The 16,619-nt window shown below is 66.9% G+C and overlaps 2 protein-coding genes across 3 annotated transcripts; one reads left to right on the plus strand and one right to left on the minus strand.

Moving 5' to 3' along the window:
* Window positions 1-667: 667 nt before the first annotated feature.
* Window positions 668-8,463, minus strand: GCK (glucokinase). Of its 2 annotated transcripts, XM_087762783.1 has the most exons (11): window positions 8,209-8,463; window positions 6,904-7,840; window positions 4,067-4,229; window positions 3,784-3,938; window positions 3,431-3,550; window positions 3,245-3,340; window positions 2,899-2,998; window positions 1,862-2,045; window positions 1,412-1,567; window positions 925-1,158; window positions 668-829 (listed from the first exon to the last, which is right to left on the minus strand). In XM_087762783.1, exons 2-11 carry the CDS (start codon window positions 6,946-6,948, stop codon window positions 685-687), a joined length of 1,398 nt encoding a protein of 465 aa, XP_087618909.1. In that variant the 5' UTR covers window positions 6,949-7,840; window positions 8,209-8,463; the 3' UTR covers window positions 668-684. The 2 variants fall into 2 exon arrangements, with proteins under 2 accessions (XP_087618909.1, XP_009474617.1); XM_009476342.2 differs by having other exon boundaries at window positions 6,904-8,463.
* A 268-nt stretch (window positions 8,464-8,731) lies between these two features.
* YKT6 (YKT6 vesicular SNARE protein) lies at window positions 8,732-16,442 on the plus strand. The gene is made up of 8 exons (XM_087763138.1): window positions 8,732-8,751; window positions 9,689-9,811; window positions 12,676-12,758; window positions 13,397-13,497; window positions 14,043-14,147; window positions 14,316-14,381; window positions 14,883-14,984; window positions 15,378-16,442. The coding sequence occupies exons 2-8, from the start codon at window positions 9,708-9,710 to the stop codon at window positions 15,411-15,413; spliced, it is 597 nt and encodes a 198-aa protein (XP_087619264.1). The 5' UTR covers window positions 8,732-8,751; window positions 9,689-9,707; the 3' UTR covers window positions 15,414-16,442.
* Window positions 16,443-16,619: the final 177 nt, after the last annotated feature.

A 16,619-nucleotide genomic window follows, 5' to 3' on the forward strand; every position in this document is an offset into this window, starting at 1 on the left:
GCACATTTTTGGGGTGGGCTGGGACCCGCTGGGTTTTGGGGTCCTGCCGCTGGCAGGAGCGGGATTTAGCCCCTGGTGGGGGTCTGTGCCCCCTTTTGGGGGGGTCAGTGCTGGGAGGGGGAGGCTGGGGTGCCCCCAGGCTCTGCCCCCCACCCTGTGTCCGTTGCGGGGATAAGGCTGGAGGGGATCCCCAAAAATCGGTGCTGCGGCACGGCCGGCACAGCTCCGGCACACCCCAGTCGGTCTCTGCACCTCCGGGGCTCACTGGTGGGGGCCACCCCGGCCCCCTCCATCCCCAGGTCCTCCCCAACCAGCCCCTCACCCCTTGGCCAGCCCCCCGGGGGTCTCAGTCCCAGCACAGGGGCTGGGGGGGCGCACGGGGGTCCCGCTCCCCGCGGCGGGGTCCCCAGTGGGGCCAGGGAGGTGCAGGATGACCCCTCAGACGTGGGGCAGCCCCACGGGGGGGTCTCCCTGCCGGCACGAGGAAGACGAGGAGCTCTCGCTCAAGCGGCCCCAGAGGAGAAGTCCACGCAAACCCCGTTTATTGGGGAGCCGGGAGCCGCCTTCACCAGCGGCAAATCCCTTCCCACGTCCGTCTCTGCTCCTCGCAGAGCTCCGAGCGGGACCGCCGTCCTCCCACCCCCCCAGGCCATCATCATCCTCATCCTCCACCCGAGTCCTCTCTCACTGCCCCATCATGCAGGCCATTTTGCAGGCGACGGCCGAGATGAGCGCGGCCCCGCGGCCGCTGCCTTCCTCCGACTGGATGAAGGTGATGTCGCAGCCGGGCGTCAGCTGCCGAACCGTGGCGTGGAAGCGGTCCTTGAAGCTGCCAGAGGTGAAAAAAACGGGGTCAAGGCTTGGGGGATGCAGGAGGAGGAGGAAGGGGACCACGGTGGGAGGAAGGCTCTCGGGGATCCTCACCTGGGATGGAGCTTGTAGACGGAGCCGTCGACCCCCACGGTGATTTTGAGGGTCTCCTGGCTCCGGCTTTCCCGCATGCGGTTGATGACGCCGGCCAGCCCGGCCGAGCACATCTGGGCGGCGCGGGTGGAGACGCTCTCGCAGACCATCCGCACGATGTCACAGTCCATCCCCGAGGGCAGCAGCTCGAAGGCCGTCAGGATGTTGTAGATCTGCTTGCGGTCGCCGGAGTCGCTGGGACAGGGAGAGAGGGGTGCGTCGGTCAGGGGACGGGGGGACACGGGGACCCCGTGCGGGGCGGTTATAGAGGGCTGGTGTGGGGTGACGGGACAGGGGACCCCAGCGTGGGACAGCCTGGTGTGGGGTGATGGGACAGGGGACCCCAATGCGCCTGTGTGGTGACGGGACGGAAGACCCCGGTGCGGGGCAGCACAGCAGGCTGGTTTGCGGGTGCCGGCCCCCCGCCGCGGCTCCGCCAGCCCCGTACCTCTCGATCTGCGACACAAAGCGGGTCTCGAAGGTCCCGCGGGTCTTGAGCTTCTCGGAGGCCTCCCCGTTGAAGAGCAGGTTCTCGTCCACCAGCTTCAGCAGCACCAGCCGGACGATCTCCCCCATGTACTTCCCCCCGATGATCTTCTCGTAGCTGGGGGGGGGACACAGGCGAGGGGGCGGCCGTCAGGGCCGGGACTGGGGGGGCCACGTCCCGCGGCACCCCCTCTTTCCTTCCGCCCCCCTTGCCGGATGCATCCCCGTGCATGGGCACAGCAGCCGGGGCGAAGGACCCCCGTTTTGGGGGTACCTGTGCTGAGCTGCTCCGGCCTCAGCTGAGCCCAGCGTGGCACGGGCGGGCAGGGGGAAGGAGAAGGGTGGGCGGAGGGGACGCAGCCGGGGATGGCGGGGGGACGCCCAGAGGAACTGGATCTGTCCTATTCCTTACAGTTGCTGACCGGGGTTAAGTGAGGTCTCGTCCACCACGCGGTCGTACTCCAGGAGGAACTCGTCCAGCTCCCCCGAGGCGCCGAAGGCCCCCCACTCCGTGTTGACGCACATCCGCCCCTCGTCGCCCTCCACCAGCTCCACGTTCTGCATCTCCTCCATGTAGCAGGCGTTGCAGCCCGTCCCTGCCAGCGGGAACCGGGGATGGGAGTGGGTGGTGGTGGCGGGGGACAGCGCTGAGCCCCAGCACCCGCGTCCTGCCCGTCCTGCCGGCTCCGTGGGGCAGCCAGCGCCACAGCTGGGGGGCTGCGCTCGGAGCTGTCCGTCCCCATCCTGATGCGGATTGGGAAGCTCAGCCCTCCTGCTCCCCCCGATCCTTCCCCACGGCCCCAGCCGGCTGCATGTCCCTGCTGGGTGTCAGGAACGGCCACCGCGGGGTCCCAGGGGCTCTGGCTGCTGCGCAGCAAGGGCAGCCTGGCCTCCGGAGGAGCTGATAAACAGCCCGGTGCCAGTGGCGCGGTGTTTACCCAGGCCGAGGGGACGGCGTGAGCCGGTGCGGAAAGCCCAGATGGCTGCATGGTTGATGGCACTAAAGCCAGCGTGGGTCTGGGGGATGGCGGGGGGCTGCTCCCCTGCAGGCGACAAAGGAGCCTGCGGGGTTCAAACCCATCCCCACCTCCCGGGCTCCCCAGCACGGCCAGCGCTGGCCACCTTCAGTGGGTCCCCAGCCGTACGGTGAGATGCCGGAGCCACCGGCAGCCTGGAGAAAGAATGGCCCTCGGGGACAGACCCGCGCCCTGGGTGACCAGACCCCCTCTTCACCGCAAAGGTGCCCCCACCACCGTGCCGGGGCCAGGCGATGCCATCTGGCGTCCCAACCTCAGGAGACCTCGGCAGGGCGCCGCTGCCACCCCCCTGTCCCTGGTGGGTGTCCCCAAAAGGGACAAGCCCCTGCTCGCAGCAGGGAAGCGTGAGCGGGGCCGTGGGAACGGTCCCCCCCGGCCTGCTGCGTGTCCCTGCGGGAAGGGGCCGTCTTACCCACAATCATCCCAACCTCGCACCGGTGATCTTCGTAGTAGCAGGAGATCATCGTGGCCACCGTGTCGTTCACCATCGCCACCACGTCCATCTCGAAGTCCTGGGGAGGGGAGAGGGACCATCGGGGTCTCGCCGGGGGTCCGGGCTGTGCCGCAGCAGGCGGGTCGGGGTTGGGGGGTCCCCAAGGGCGAGGATGCACACGTGTCACGTGCTTGCGTGTGCGCACGCGTGGAACGACCCTTCCCAGGGACGCGCCAGGCTCCGGCGGCCCCGTTTCGGGGACAGCCGGGGGTGCTGGGGTCTCCCCACCGCTGCGGTACTGGCACAAACCGTACGATCATCTCACCCCTCGCCGTTTGATGGCATCTCTCAGGAGCCCGACCACATTGTTCCCTTCCGCGCCGGAGGCTTTGAAGCCCTTGGTCCAATTCAGGAGGATGCCCTGGAGCGAGGGTAAGACCAAAATGGGGCTGTGGGTGTAGCTGGGTCCTGGGGCCCCCCGAGTCCTCGTGCTGCCCAGCCACCCCCTCACCTTGTCGATGTCCTCGTGCCGCACGGGGAAGGAGAAGGTGAAGCCCAGGGGCAGCTTTTTGTGCTTCATCTGGTGCTTGTCCAGGAAATCGGAGATGCACTCGGAGATGTAGTCGAAGAGCTGGAAGAGAGGAGGTCCAGCCTTCGCCGGGGGCTGTCCCCCATCCTCCCACCGCCCGCAGCCGGCCACCATCCCCACCACGGGTCCCCGGCGCGTGGCCACCTCCCTGCCACCCCCCGGAGGGATGAGGGATGCCCCCACCGGCGTCCCCACCGAAACGCGGCAGGGTGCGCCCCTGCCCGGTGACGGGGACCGTGCAGGAGGGGACGGGACGCCCCGCGTGCCCAGCTCACCATCTCGGCCGTCCCCGTCATGGCGTCCTCCGGGATGGAGTACATCTGGTGCTTCGTCTTCACCTTCCACTGCCCTTCCTCCCCCTCGCCCACTTTCACCAGCATCACGCGGAAATTGGTGCCGCCGAGGTCCAGCGACAGGAAATCTCCGACCTCTGCAAAGCCAGGAGGTGACCGGCTCGGGGGCAGCTCGGCCTCCCGCACCGAGCTCAGCGAGGTCTGAGGAAGAGGTGACGCGGCAAAGGACCGGGAGCGATGCCCAAGCAGCCCGGCAGCGCCGTACCTGAGCCCTCGGGTGTGGAGCGGACGTAGGTGGGCAGCATTTTGACGGAGGCTTCCTCGTGCGTCTCCAGCTTTAGCCCTCGGTCCATCTCTTTTTGCATCCGGTACATCACCTTCTTCAGGTCCTCCTCCTTCAGCCGAAACTCCGACAGGATCTGCTCCACCTGCGGCAGGACGGATGGCATCAGCTGGGGACGGGGGATATGGGACCCGGGTGGCCTGAACCGCAATAAATAATCCAAATTTTCCTTCCCCTGGCCCTGCTTTTCCCCATCAGCACACAGACACCCCGAAACACCTTATCCCATCTCTCCGCTATCCTGCCTCCAACCTAACGGACAGGCTGGTGAATCCGCATGACCAGCACGAGCCGCTGCTGGCCCCAGATCCTCTCCCGGCGCTGCCTGTCATGGTCCCCGTGCTGTCGCTTTCAGCCCATTGATTTTCCACGAGCTCAGATGGTTGACACCACATTGAAGCCGGCGCCATTCCAGCAGGCCTTGGACCAGTGACCTGGGATGTCCCATCCTGCCGAATCCCAGTCTTTCCCAGCAAGGAGCACTTCCAGCAATCCCATTTAGGAGCTCAGCAGCTCCCGCCAAGGATGCGGGACCTCTCCGTGTCTGCAACGAGGATGCTGCGTTCTCCTTGGTCCCCTGGGAGCCAGGAGCATCCATCCCTCTCCCTGTATCTCGCCGGGAACTGCGGGTACCATTTTCTGCCCATTGGACTTGGCGCGAAAGGGGGGCCGAGAGCAGGCAGCCCGGAGCGCGGGCGGGATATAAAAAGTATTATCAGGAAATGCTCCCTTGCCTCGCTACCAGGGAGAATCGCAGGGCCCACTCAAGGGAAGCGCCTGGCAGGCAGGACCTGTATTTACCCTTTACGCAGCAACCCCAGGCTCCGCTGCCGGCGCAGCCTCCATTAGCCACGGCACGTAATCGGGGGCAGGCAGCCCCGGGCTGTCAGATGGAGCTGGCGGGGGGAGAGAGCGCGCTCGCGGCTCGGCCAGATGCAGCCGGCGGCATTAGAGGGCTCATTAGTCACTGGGATCCGGGCAAGCTTCAAACGCTCCCGCTTGCACTTTTGCCGGCAGACGGATGTTTTCCTCGAGGCTGCTGCTGTTTCCCGATGTGTTTCGGGGCGGGGGGGCATCGTAGAAGGCTTTGGGACGTGGTTTGGAGCATCCCGGTATGGGAAGAGCACCCACCGCCTCGGCTCAGCCAAACCTGCGGCTGCTCGCCCCGATCCCCCCAGCGCACCCTGATACCTCACCCGGCCCCGAACGCCGTCCCTCAGCCTCCAGCTCCCCGAGGGGGGGCTGATCCCAAATATCTCCTCGCCCTTGAAAGTTCCTGCCCCGCAGAGCCCTCGCGCCTGGGCGGGCCTCAGCCACCACCCTCAGCCGGGCGGGATCCCGGCACCTCTCCAGCCGTCCTCCCCGCCCTGTCTCGGTGCCGAAGCCTGGGGGCTCCATTAGCCCTGAACCCCTGAGGTGCCGCGAGACAAGATGCCAAGAGACGTGGCTGCGCCACGGAGGATGCCGCCATGCTGGGGGATGCCACCGGCCACCCCAAAAAGGGACCGGGGCAGCCCAAGGCAGCACCGTGGTGAGGTTCGCCACGACCCGGAGGGTGTTCAGCCCGGGATGGCTGGAAAAATCCTGCCAGGAAAAGTGTGGAGCCGGATTAGACCATCTCGCCTGAGCTGTCGGCTGAAGGTATTCAGCATGAAGCCATCCTGTGGCACTGTTCGGCACATGAACACCAAATTTGCCGTGGCCAGAGGGTCCCCGTCCCCAGGGCCGGCACCCGCGAGTGGCACCCAAGGGTCTGAGTTTTATTTCTCCAACGTTTTTTCCATCTCAGGTGCCGCATGTCCCGACTCATCCCTTCTCTTGCCCCCGAAACAAGGGGTTTCACTCTTCCTCAGTGGGATTTGGCTCTTCCCATGCCACCAAAACCAGCTCCTGGCTTCCCAAGGAAATTGTTTGCTCTCACGCATCCCGCAAAGGGGACAAAGCTGGAAACCACGCGGCCGAAGGTTGCAGTGGCCGGCGATGCCCGACTCTGCCAGCCACGCACTCCTGCCCCCAGCACGTGCCGTGTCCCCTCGGTGTCCCCTTGGACATCCCAGTCCGCAGCGGGGAGGCATCTTGCTGTCCTCACCCATGGCGCAGCCCCGTCAGCTCAATCCATCCAGGAGAGGAGTTGGGAGCAGCTGCCCCCGACTGACATTTGGCCGGGGATGAGCCGGGTGCCGTCCTTCTGGGTGCCTCGGGGACAATGTGACGACCAGCCGAAGGAGGTGACAGGCCCCATCTTGTCCCGGGGATGGCAGCTGCTTGGCTGGCAGAAAGATGCCAACGGCAACGCCTGGACGGCAGGAGCATCCCAGCCAGGCGGTGCAGTCCCACAGGCATTCCCGGCTCCGTCCTGAGTCCTTGGTGGCACGGGGATGGGGCACGGCCCGTGCCGTGCCGAGATCCGGTGCACCAAAACGCAGAGCCCTGGCTCATGGCGCTGGGTCCCCTCCTCGGAGCGTGCCGGGGGGTGACCTCGGGGACGGGGACCCCCCTGGGCACGTCGGGGCTGACCCCGGGCTGCACGGCTTTGCCCCTGGAGCCGACGTCCAACCCGCCAGCCGTCCTCCCCTCCCGGCTACCTCCGTCCCCAAGGGGGACCTTGCCCGGCAGCAGACGCCATCAGCGCCTGGCCGCTCGCCGCAGGGAGGGCTGGCAGCCCGGGGAGGATCCGCACCGCTGCCCGCACCCGCCGGGTGCCCCCCGCCCCATCTCCCCACCAGTTGCCCCTGGGATCGCCCCGGCGGCGGCCTCACCTTCTCCTTCCTGCCGCTCTCCATCCTGGCTCGGTGATCCAGCATGGGGGCAGCCGTCGGGGCAGGGTGGGCTGCGGGCCGAGCCGTCCCCCCGCCAAGCCCCGGGCACCCCGCCGCCGCACCTGGCCCGGGGAGCGAGCCCCCTTCCCCGTCCCGGCAGTCGTCCGGCCGGCGCTGGGCTGCTCCGTCCCTCGCTCCGCCGGGGGATGCTCCACTTTCACCCCTTTATCTCATCCGACGCCCGGCGGCGGCCGCCTCCTCTCTGGCACCCGCTGAGGGGGGGTCCCGCTCTCCCCCCCCGGCCTCCGGACCCTCAAGCGGAGGGGCAGGGAGAGGGGCCCGGCGCCCCGGCGCGCTCAGCCCTCTCGCCCCACATCTCGGGGCCGCGGCCCTCTGTGCCGGCGGGGACGCTGGTCACGCTCTCCGCACTCGCTTCCTTTCACCAGTAAATTTATTTTACCGGATGGTTTTCAGCGCGGCGAGGGGTCGCGAGCCCACCCCGGTGGGTTTCTACAGCCAGCGGGGAAGTCCTGGTGCGGTGGCGAGGCTTGGCCAGGACCCCTCCCCGCCGGGGGCCGCTGGCCCCGTCATGCGAAGCACCGCCCGGGCCACCCGTGTCCCCGCTCCAGTTGTCATATCAACGGCTCGATGTCCTGGCGGCGGTGGCAAGCACTCCACCGGACGGCTTAGCAACCCGGCACGCTCCCATGGAGACCGCGCCGGGCCGGAGGAGCCGGTCGCTCGATGACAAAGGTTACGGCCGCACGGCGAGGGACGAGGGTGACTGGGAAGTGCTCCGTGCCCCTGGGATGGGAAAAGCTCCGGTGATCCCGGGCATCGCGGTGGGCCGCGGACAGCCACTGGTTTTGGGGGACGGGGACACGGCGTTCCCCCCTCGCCCCCGGATCGGTGCCGTCAGCCAAGCGTTGGGGGGCACCTGGGGAAACACAGACTTACGGGGGTCGCAACAGGCAAGAGGACACTCCCAGCCACGGGGGGACCCCAAAACCTCCCGGTGCCGGCCCGCGGCGGCGTCCCCTCGCTCACGGAGCTGGGGAGGAGGAAGGAAGGGTCCCCCCGGGAGCCTGGGCAGGCCCTGGGGGGTCCGGCAGCCCCGCGGGGGAGCGAGGGGGCTGGGGGCAGGGTTTGGGGTGTCATGGTGGGGCCAGGGGGGGCCAGGGTCACCCCACAGCGCCTCCTCCCCACCCTGCCCATGGCCTGGGGGCACCCGTGGGGCGGCGGGGGGGGGCTCAGGCACCCCTGCCCCAGCCGTGGGGGGAGCTGGCCCTATGGGGGGGTCCTCACCCCACAGAGGGGTCCCAAACTCTCGGGGGGTGCACCCACATCTCGTCGGTGGGCCCCACCCCACGGGGGAGAGGGCAGCCGCGCAGAGGAGGCGGCCCCAACCCACGGCGGGGGTCCCACGCATGGGGCCACGCCACGGAGGGGTCCCCTCACGGGCAGAGCAGCCCCACGGCCGTCCCCGCCCCACGGGGGGGCCCCACGCAGGCCCCCGCCCCACACGGGGACCCCCGCCCGCCCCGCGCGGAGGAGGCCGGGGTCGAGCGCCCCCCGCTGGAGCTCCGGCGGAACAAGCTCCGCCCCATGACGCCAGGACGGCGCTGATTGGCCGCGAGGGGCGGTGGGCGAGGCGGGAGACGGAGCGCTTATTGGTCAAGAGGCTGAGAGGGCGGGACGGAGACCGCGCGAGCGCAGAGCGGGCGAGTCCCCGTGGCAGTTGCCCGGGGTCGGTGTCATTTCCGGCCGCCGCGGTTCTGCTTCCGGGTCGGGCTCATTCTCCCCCTTCCGTCGGCCGCCGCCTCCTCACAGCCCCCTCCGGAGCCGCCGGTACCGCGGGCCAGGCCGGGCCGGGAGGGGATGGGGATGGGGATGGGGATGGGGATGGGGAGCTGGGTTCTGCCTGGTGGCGACGGGGTTCTACCTGCTGGGGCGGGCTGGGCTGGGCTGGGCTGGGCTGGGCTGGCTGGGTTATACTGGGGCGGGGAACCGGGCTAGCTGGGCTATACTGGGGCGGGGGACCGGGCTAGTTGGGCTATACTGGGGCGGGGGACCGGGCTAGCTGGGCTATACTGGGGGGGGGGACCGGGCTAGCTGGGCTATACTGGGGCGGGGGACCGGGGTAGTTGGGTTATAGGGGGGCGGGGGCCCGGGCTAGCTGGGCTATACTGGGGCGGGGGACCGGGCTAGCTGGGCTATACTGGGGCGGGGGACCGGGCTAGCTGGGCTATACTGGGGCGGGGGACCGGGCTAGCTGGGCTATACTGGGGCGGGGGGCCGGGCTGGCTGGGCTATACTGGGGGGGGCGACGGGGCGAGCTGGGCTATGCGGGGGGGGGGGCCCGGGCTAGCTGGGCTATACTGGGGCGGGGGACCGGGCTAGCTGGGCTATACTGGGGCGGGGGACCGGGCTAGCTGGGCTATACTGGGGCGGGGGACCGGGCTAGCTGGGCTGTACTGGGGCGGGGGACCGGGCTAGCTGGGCTGTACTGGGGCGGGGGACCGGGCTAGCTGGGCTGTACTGGGGCGGGGGACCGGGCTAGCTGGGCTGTACTGGGGCGGGGGACCGGGCTAGCTGGGCTATACTGGGACAGACCGGGCTAGCTGGGTTATCCTGGAGCGGGTGTTTAAGGCAGGGAGCGTTTGGGGGAGCCCCAGCCGCGGGTGGCAGCAGGGTCCTGCCGAGCCCCAGCCCCGCTGGGGGGGCCCCCACCGGCCGCCCGGGCCCCCCCGCCCGGCCCCCCCTCACCCCGGCCCCCCTGCGCCAGGAGAGCGGGAGCCGGCGCCATGAGGCTCTACAGCCTGAGCGTCCTCTACAAGGGAGACCCCAAAGTGCATTTACTGAAGGCCGCCTACGACGTGTCCACTTTCAACTTCTTCCAGCGCTCCAGGTGGGTGCCCGGGGCGCCCGAACCCCCCGAGGGAGACTGGGGGCGGGGGAATCTCCCGTGTGCTGCGAGGCCGGCACGTGGCTCGGGCAGGGCCTCGGGGAGGGGGGGTAGGAGCTTTTGGGGGCTTTTCTTCCCTGGTTGGTGGCACCGGGGATGCAGTGGCAGTGGTGACAGGCTTCTCCGAAGGGATAAACCCACCGGAGACGCTCCCCTGGGGAGCCGTGAGCCTGCACAGTGCTGCAAAATCCACTTGGAGCCATCTTTCAGCCTCGGGAGCGGAGCGAAACCTCGTTTTCCCTACGAGCCGCCCAGGGCCAGCAGCAGGAGGTCAGGTTTCACCTGGTAACTCATCGGCTGTAGCCAAGCGACAAAATCTGGGCGCAGGGAAACACCCCGAGCGCTCGGGTCAGCTGCTCGCCCTCCAGCGAGTGCCTGAGCCTGGTAGTCACGGCGGCTGCTGGGTGCGAGAGGCGAGTGGGAGGAGGCTCCGCTCTGTGTCAGACAAACGAGGCTCGCCTGACACCTCCGCGCTCTTTTTATTTAGGTGTTTGGTCTAATCTTAAACTTTTCCCAGCCCACAAACCTCCGCTCGGGTTATTCTGACAGCTTCGGGTGAGCCGGTTTAGGCCTGAACGCCGATCCGGGCGTCCCGCTGCCCGCTGCGTGCACGCAGAGAGGTCACGGAGCTCTCTCAGCGGTCGCCCTTGAGCTTGCAGCTGAGGGGAGCTCCTGAAAGCCTCTAAAAGCTGTAAAATAAAGCAGGTGCCTGTTGGGAAATGCTCTTTTCCCGGCCCCCGGCTCCAGATGATAAGGGCTTTAGGAAATACTCACCTATAGGACTCAAATTTTCCATGTCCTGTCCCTGCCAAGATTTTATGGAGCCTCAAGCACATTTGGTTCTGCAATTCCAGTGATAAAGCAAAAATACTGAAGTAAGGTTGTCTTAAAAAATACTTTCTTAGCCAAATATGCAAGAGGGATAAAGGAGCTGTGCCAGTGCTGCCAACGCAGGCGCTCGAAGATGGATTGCGGCGAGTGAAGTAATCTCTTAAAAATCCAAATCGCTTCGTAGTCGCAGCTCCCAGTTTGCCAAATCCTGAGAAAATTCCCTGCGTGGTTTTGCCGTCGGCTACAGCTGAAAAGAGCCGCTTGCCCAGCAGCTGGCTAGTTCTTTGCTCAAAAAAAAGTCTTGGCTTTTTGGGAACAGCGATGCCGTGTGTGGAGGGTGAGGGGGTGTCTGTGCTCGTCAGTCTCGCAGCTTTTCTCTGGTGGCTAATCCTTGCCCTGGGCTGGTTGCCTGGTTGTGCTTGGAGGGGCTGCTAGCGCCTCGGTGCCTGTGAGAGCGCAGCCTCGGTGTGATATTTAAGGTGCGATTAACTGAAGTTTGGGTTAAAAACGCTGCCCGTACCTTTTTTTTGAGGCTGTGGAGTTACCAGAGAGTTGGGTTTGGGGTTCGGGTCTGGGGTGAACGTGGCTGGGGCTCCTGGGAGCCGTCGGAGCCCGCGGGCAGGAGGACGGGGCTGGCCTGGCTGTGCCAGCGCGGGCCGTCAGCCGTCCAACGTCTGCCGAAGAGTTTAGGAGGGTCAGGAAGGGGGCGTGAGGGAATGAAGTCTTCGGTGGCCGATTCCTCCGGGAATACTCTTAAATCCTGGAACTGCTGCGGCTGCCAGCAGATCCCCCAGGCCAGGAGGAACGTGTTGGTCCTCTGTTTCTGCTGAAGTCTGATGTTAAGAAATCTTTGGGCCAGTCTTTTCTCTGCAGTGCCTGGAAACCCGTCAGTTCGGAGTCTCAGTGGAGCCGGCGTCCGATGGCGTGGTGTCCGGGCTGGGGGAAATGCAAAACCCCTAAGGAATACGTAAAGTGCGAGAGGCAAATCCCCGATCTGGAGCTGCTTCCAGCAGTGGAAGGCAGCGGGGGAGACCGCGGTCTCTGCCGCGCCGGTGTCCGTGTTCGTTGACATTGCCTCGGCGCCGCGTCACGTGAAGCTCCCGTGTTGGTGTGGGGGGTGTTTGAGCAAACTCGGTAATCTGAGCTCCGACAGGTTTCCCTTCCTGGGACTTTCCAGGTGAAGTGGGGAATTTGTCAGCGTTAATCCCGGTGTGCGTTGGGAACGGATCGATTTTGCGCTTGCTTGTGACTTTGGCCTCTTTTCTTTTACCGTGGGGCGAAGGAGAGGGTTTACGTCAGGAGCCTGGCGGCCCTTGGCAGGGCGCGCGGCTGGGCTCGGGAATGTTATCCAGACTTAGCGCGAGCCCGACTTAAGGATGGTCCTCGACTTTGATCAAACTGGTGGGTAGGTGAGGTGTGTTTGCGGGTCGAGCAGCCTCCCCGGCTCGCTGGCGCCTTGCGTGGGATTGGGGTCAGGGCCCCGAGCACGGGATAAAAGCTCAGGCGAGGGAAGGGGCCGGAGGCCCCTGCAGCCCCTCGCTGCGTGTGAGCAGGGCGCAGCCGCCCGCCAGGCTTCAGCCGGGCAGGTCCGTGGTTCGGCGGAGGTTTACTGTCTGCTAAATCACCAAAAAGCGAGTTCAGCCCAAGGACGCGAGTCCCTCGCCGCGGCCGGGGAGGGGTGGGCGCTCCCCTGGCCTGGCGAAGCTGGAGGTGTTTGGGTGGTGGCCGCAGCTCTGCGTAGGTGCAGGCTCCAGCCTCTTCCCTGAGGAAAACCCACGGCTCGGCCACGTCCCCGCTCCCCAGAAGGGGGGGGGGGGGGGGCGTGGGGAAGGGTTTCGGTCCGGCCAAAACGCCAGGGCCCTGTGGGACAGGTGATCCCCGCCATCGCTGCTGCGCCAGCACGCCCGTGGCTCTCCAGGCCGCACGCAGCCCCAGGTCCCCTCGCAGACTCGAGCGCCGACGCTTTGTGTTTGCAGCGTGCAAGAATTCATGACCTTCACGAGCCAGCTGATCGTGGAGCGCTCGGAGCTGGGCAGCAGAGCCTCCGTCAAAGAGCAAGGTAAGAGGATAACCCGGGGTCAGCGCGCAGCCGCACCTGCTTCGTTCCTTGTCCGTTTGTGATAAAAAACGAGACCTCAAAGCAGTGAAAGGTCGAGCTTTGTTACGCTCCTGGCCGCCCTTGGGACACCTGGAGCTGTGGGGCTGCGCGCCCGCCGCTTGCTGGGTTTGTCCCATCCCATGATCTCTGGCCTCTCCTCGCGCCTCCCCGCCCTGCTCCGCGTCCCTCCTGCCCCCTGAGACGCGCAGGGTGCGGCCTGGAGTTGGCCGCTGCAGCCTCTTTAATGACACTCCAGGCTTGTGACAAGTTGTTATTTATTAAAATCAGGCTGAGCGCTTCCCCCTCTGGTTTTTGGTTGACGCTGGCAGTACCTGCTGCCCTGGAAAGGCAGCGTCGTGTCCCCACCACGCGGCCAGGCTGCGGTAACCTGCTGCAACACAATTTGGGGCTGGTTTTGATCCTCCCTTGAGCCCTTCCCGCTCTCCTAATGAAATCACGTGAAGCGCGGTCGCTGAATGAAACCTTCCAGTGCAATTCGTGGGTTGTGGAAGAGCCGCTGGGGCCGGGCGGGAGGCGGCGGGCGCTGGGGGAGGCTCTAGACCTTCCCGCTGCCTCTCTGACGTGAACTCTCTGCCCAGACTACCTCTGCCACGTGTACGTCCGGAACGACGGGCTGGCCGGCGTGGTGATCGCAGATAACGAGTATCCGCAGCGGGTTTGCTTCACCTTGCTGGACAAGGTGAGCGCGCGGGCCGGGAGCAGCTCCGAGGGCGAGAGTCTGCGGTGGGGCTGCTCCGGGGAGCAAATCCAGATCTTGTGCTCGTGCTGCGATGAGGAAATGGCCCTGTGCTCGTTAGCTGGGGGACGTCAGAGCTGAGCCGAGCAGGACCCGACCGGCCCAAAGACTTCCCGGCCGTGCAGTGGCTTGGCTTTGCCCGCTAGGACTTAGTCCCGGCTCCGCTCGGCTGCTAGCCCAGGCCTTGGCCTCACAACCACCCCGTCCTCCCTGCCTGGCTTGGGTTTTATGCGGCAAAACTGGGTGTCACCACGCTCCTGGCGTTGCCAAAATCCGGTGATGATGTGTCTGGCCACCCTGGCAGGGCACAGGGCTTTGGGGACAGTTGGGGACGGCCGCCCCTATCTGGCGTGCGTGCTGCTCTGTCCGTGTTTGATGAGGAAGTTGGTTTCTGCCTCTTCCCTCGGTTCGTTCAGAAGGGAACAAGGAGGATGAGGAGGAAGATCCCTTCTGGCCAGGCAGTAACCGCCCGCTTCCTTGCGTCGCAGGTGCTGGATGAATTCTCCAGGCAGGTCAGCAAAGTAGACTGGCCTTCGGGATCCCCGGCGACAATCAGCTACGCGGCCTTGGATGGGTACCTCAGCAAATACCAGGTACGGCCCCCCGGGTCCTGCACGGAGGCCGGGAAACGCTCCCCCCGGCCCCAGCTCTGGAGGTGATGCCTCAGCGTGTGCTGGGACACCGGTGCTGCGGGGCCGTGGCCCGGGGAACACCGGCGTCCCTGCGGCGGTGGTGCTGACGCCGTGTTGCTTCTCTCCAAGAACCCCCGCGATGCCGACCCGATGACCAGAGTGCAGGCGGAGCTGGACGAGACCAAAATCATCCTGGTGAGGAGGACGCTGGGCCCGCGGCTGGGACGCTCCGGCTGGCACAACCGCTCGGGGCCATGGGGACGTCCTTCGGAGGGCTCGGGTGCAGCGTGGCCCTCCAGGGGCCGTCCGGCCCCCTCCATTCCCCAGGGTCATTCCCGGTGCTGCCGGAGCTGCTTCTCCCCTTCCCTCCGGGCTCCTCAGGGGCACTGGCTCCCCTCCGCTTCCCTCCTCCAAGCCACGGTCCCTCCCCTGCGCAGCGTTACATCCTCGCTTGTCGTCTGCTTTAAGTGACCCGCGTGTGCGGCCGCCTGCACCGAGGGCTCCTCTCCTCCCGCTCGCTGCCACCTTCCCGTCTTTGCTGGGGCTGGGATTGCTCCCTCCCTCGCCGCGGGGGAAGGGCAGAGGCTCGTCCCCTCCTGTGCGGATGGGGACGTGGTGGCACCTCCATCTTCTGCTCGGGGTCTGGGAGGGCCCAGGGTGCCAGCGCCGGGGCTCAGCACCGGTTTCTGTCGGCAGCACAACACCATGGAGTCGCTGTTGGAGCGAGGGGAGAAGCTGGACGACTTGGTTTCCAAATCGGAGGTGCTCGGGGCACAGTCCAAAGCCTTCTACAAAACTGTGAGTGCAGATTTGCATCCCAGGGGAGGGTCGCCCCCTCCCCAGGGAGCCAGGGAAGGGCAGAATAAACCCCCAGGGCGGTGGATGCGGGTGCCGGGCAAGGATCGCCGTCCGCCGGCGCAGCTGCTTTGGACCCGGAGGGAGCTCGGTTGCCCAAACCCCCGCTGCGGAGCTCCTCAGCCCCTCGCCCGGGCCGTTCCTTGCCCTGCGGGGTGGAGGCTGGCGCCGATCCTGGCCACGGCGGCTCCCGGCACGGGCTCTGGCTAAGGGGGTGGCTGAGGGGGGCAGATCTGTGCCACGAGCCTTCGGCGTGGGGCCACAGGGCCTTTGCGTTCGTGGCGAGCTTCGGGGAGCTGCAGCAAGCGTCACTGCCGGTTTTCCTTCTCTTCCCAGGCTCGAAAGCAGAACTCGTGCTGTGAAATCATGTGACGCGGAGCCCGGGGTCTTCTGCTCCGGACCACCAGGCCCTCGCTCCCCTTCGGACCTCACCGCACCCAGGACAGCAAGCAGAAGCCCAGGGTGGGCTCCCAGGTCTGGGCTGCGCTGCGGCGGCCGGGGCCGGGCGTCCTCGGCGCCGCGCGTTTACATGACTTTTTTTCGTCTCGAGGGAATGGCGAGGCCGGTGTTGGGCTGGCGCCCCGCGGGGTGGGGGGAGCGCCGGAGACCCGCTGCCCTCGCTTTTCCCGAGGGCGGCTTGGACCACGGGGCGCCCGGCCGCGCGCCTGCCCCTGCCTTTACACCTGTAACACTAGCCAGCGCCTCGGCCTCCCGGGCGGCCGGGGAGAGAGGAGCCGGGGCTGCCCGGGGGAGCTGGGGGGGTCTTTGGGGTGAGGGTTCTAAGAGGGAGCCCGGGGGCGTGGGAGAGGGGTGGGAAGGGAAGAAGAGGCGTTTTCCTCTGCTGGGGGAGGCTCGCTGCTGCGTTATCACCCGTTGCCTCCTCAGGAGCTTTTCCCAGTGCCGGTGAGCGGGAAGCTGTGGCGCCCGTCCCCGGGGAGGGGACAGGGCCGAGGGGGTGCCGGGGAGGGGGTCGCCTCTGGGCCCCTTCCCTCGCTTCGGTGGTGGCGTGGGGAAGAGCCGAGCTGGGACGGGGGGCCCCGGGCAGCCCCCGGCCCCCGGTGCCCCTGGCTGGCTCGGGGGCTCTGTCCCCCACTGACGTGCCTGAGCCCCCCACGTAGGCAGCGCGGGGCCGGCTGGAAGCCAGCGCCGGTGCTCAGGGCCGGGGGGCGGCCGGGGGGGCTCGCCTGGCTTCCCCGCGGCTGGGGGCCCTCTCCCCTGCTCCCGGCAGCCTGGGGCCCAGAGCCTGCCGGCTGCCCCGCGGCCCTCGCTGCCTCCTCTTCCTCCTCCTCTGGAAGGGAAAAAGCTTTCGCTCGGGATTGTATCGTGATCGGTGTTGCCTATCGTTTCTGTGCCGCTGGCCGCACCGGCCGGGCAGGGATAAAGTTGTCTTTGGCGGTTGTAGCCCGGCTCCGACTCTCCTTGCGGCTTCCCGGGTCGGGAATCGAGCCGGGGCCGGGAGTGGCTACGGGGCGTCCCCGGGGCGAACCGCGGGTACGGATTGACTCAGCCTTTGCCCTCCGGCTGTTGTTTTTTTTTTTTTGGTCAGTTGTTTTTTCCTCATAATTTATTTGCAGTTTT

Source organism: Nipponia nippon, unplaced genomic scaffold (genome assembly GCF_047370975.1).
Source record: "Nipponia nippon isolate SJK-2023a ecotype South Korea unplaced genomic scaffold, ASM4737097v1 scaffold_27, whole genome shotgun sequence".
Classification (NCBI taxonomy): Eukaryota; Metazoa; Chordata; class Aves; order Pelecaniformes; family Threskiornithidae; genus Nipponia; species Nipponia nippon.

Coding starts and splice junctions, on each gene's coding strand:
- GCK (XM_087762783.1), bottom strand. CDS start 6,948: ATGCTGGATCACCGAGCCAGGATGGAGAGCGGCAGGAAGGAGAAG. Junction 3,939..4,066: donor CTCCACACCCGAGGGCTCAG/GTACGGCGCTGC, acceptor CTGGCTTTGCAG/AGGTCGGAGATTTCCTGTCG. Junction 3,551..3,783: donor TGACGGGGACGGCCGAGATG/GTGAGCTGGGCA, acceptor CCTCTCTTCCAG/CTCTTCGACTACATCTCCGA.
- YKT6 (XM_087763138.1), top strand. CDS start 9,708: ATGAGGCTCTACAGCCTGAGCGTCCTCTACAAGGGAGACCCCAAAGTG. Junction 12,759..13,396: donor AGCCTCCGTCAAAGAGCAAG/GTAAGAGGATAA, acceptor CTCTCTGCCCAG/ACTACCTCTGCCACGTGTAC. Junction 14,985..15,377: donor CCAAAGCCTTCTACAAAACT/GTGAGTGCAGAT, acceptor TTCTCTTCCCAG/GCTCGAAAGCAGAACTCGTG.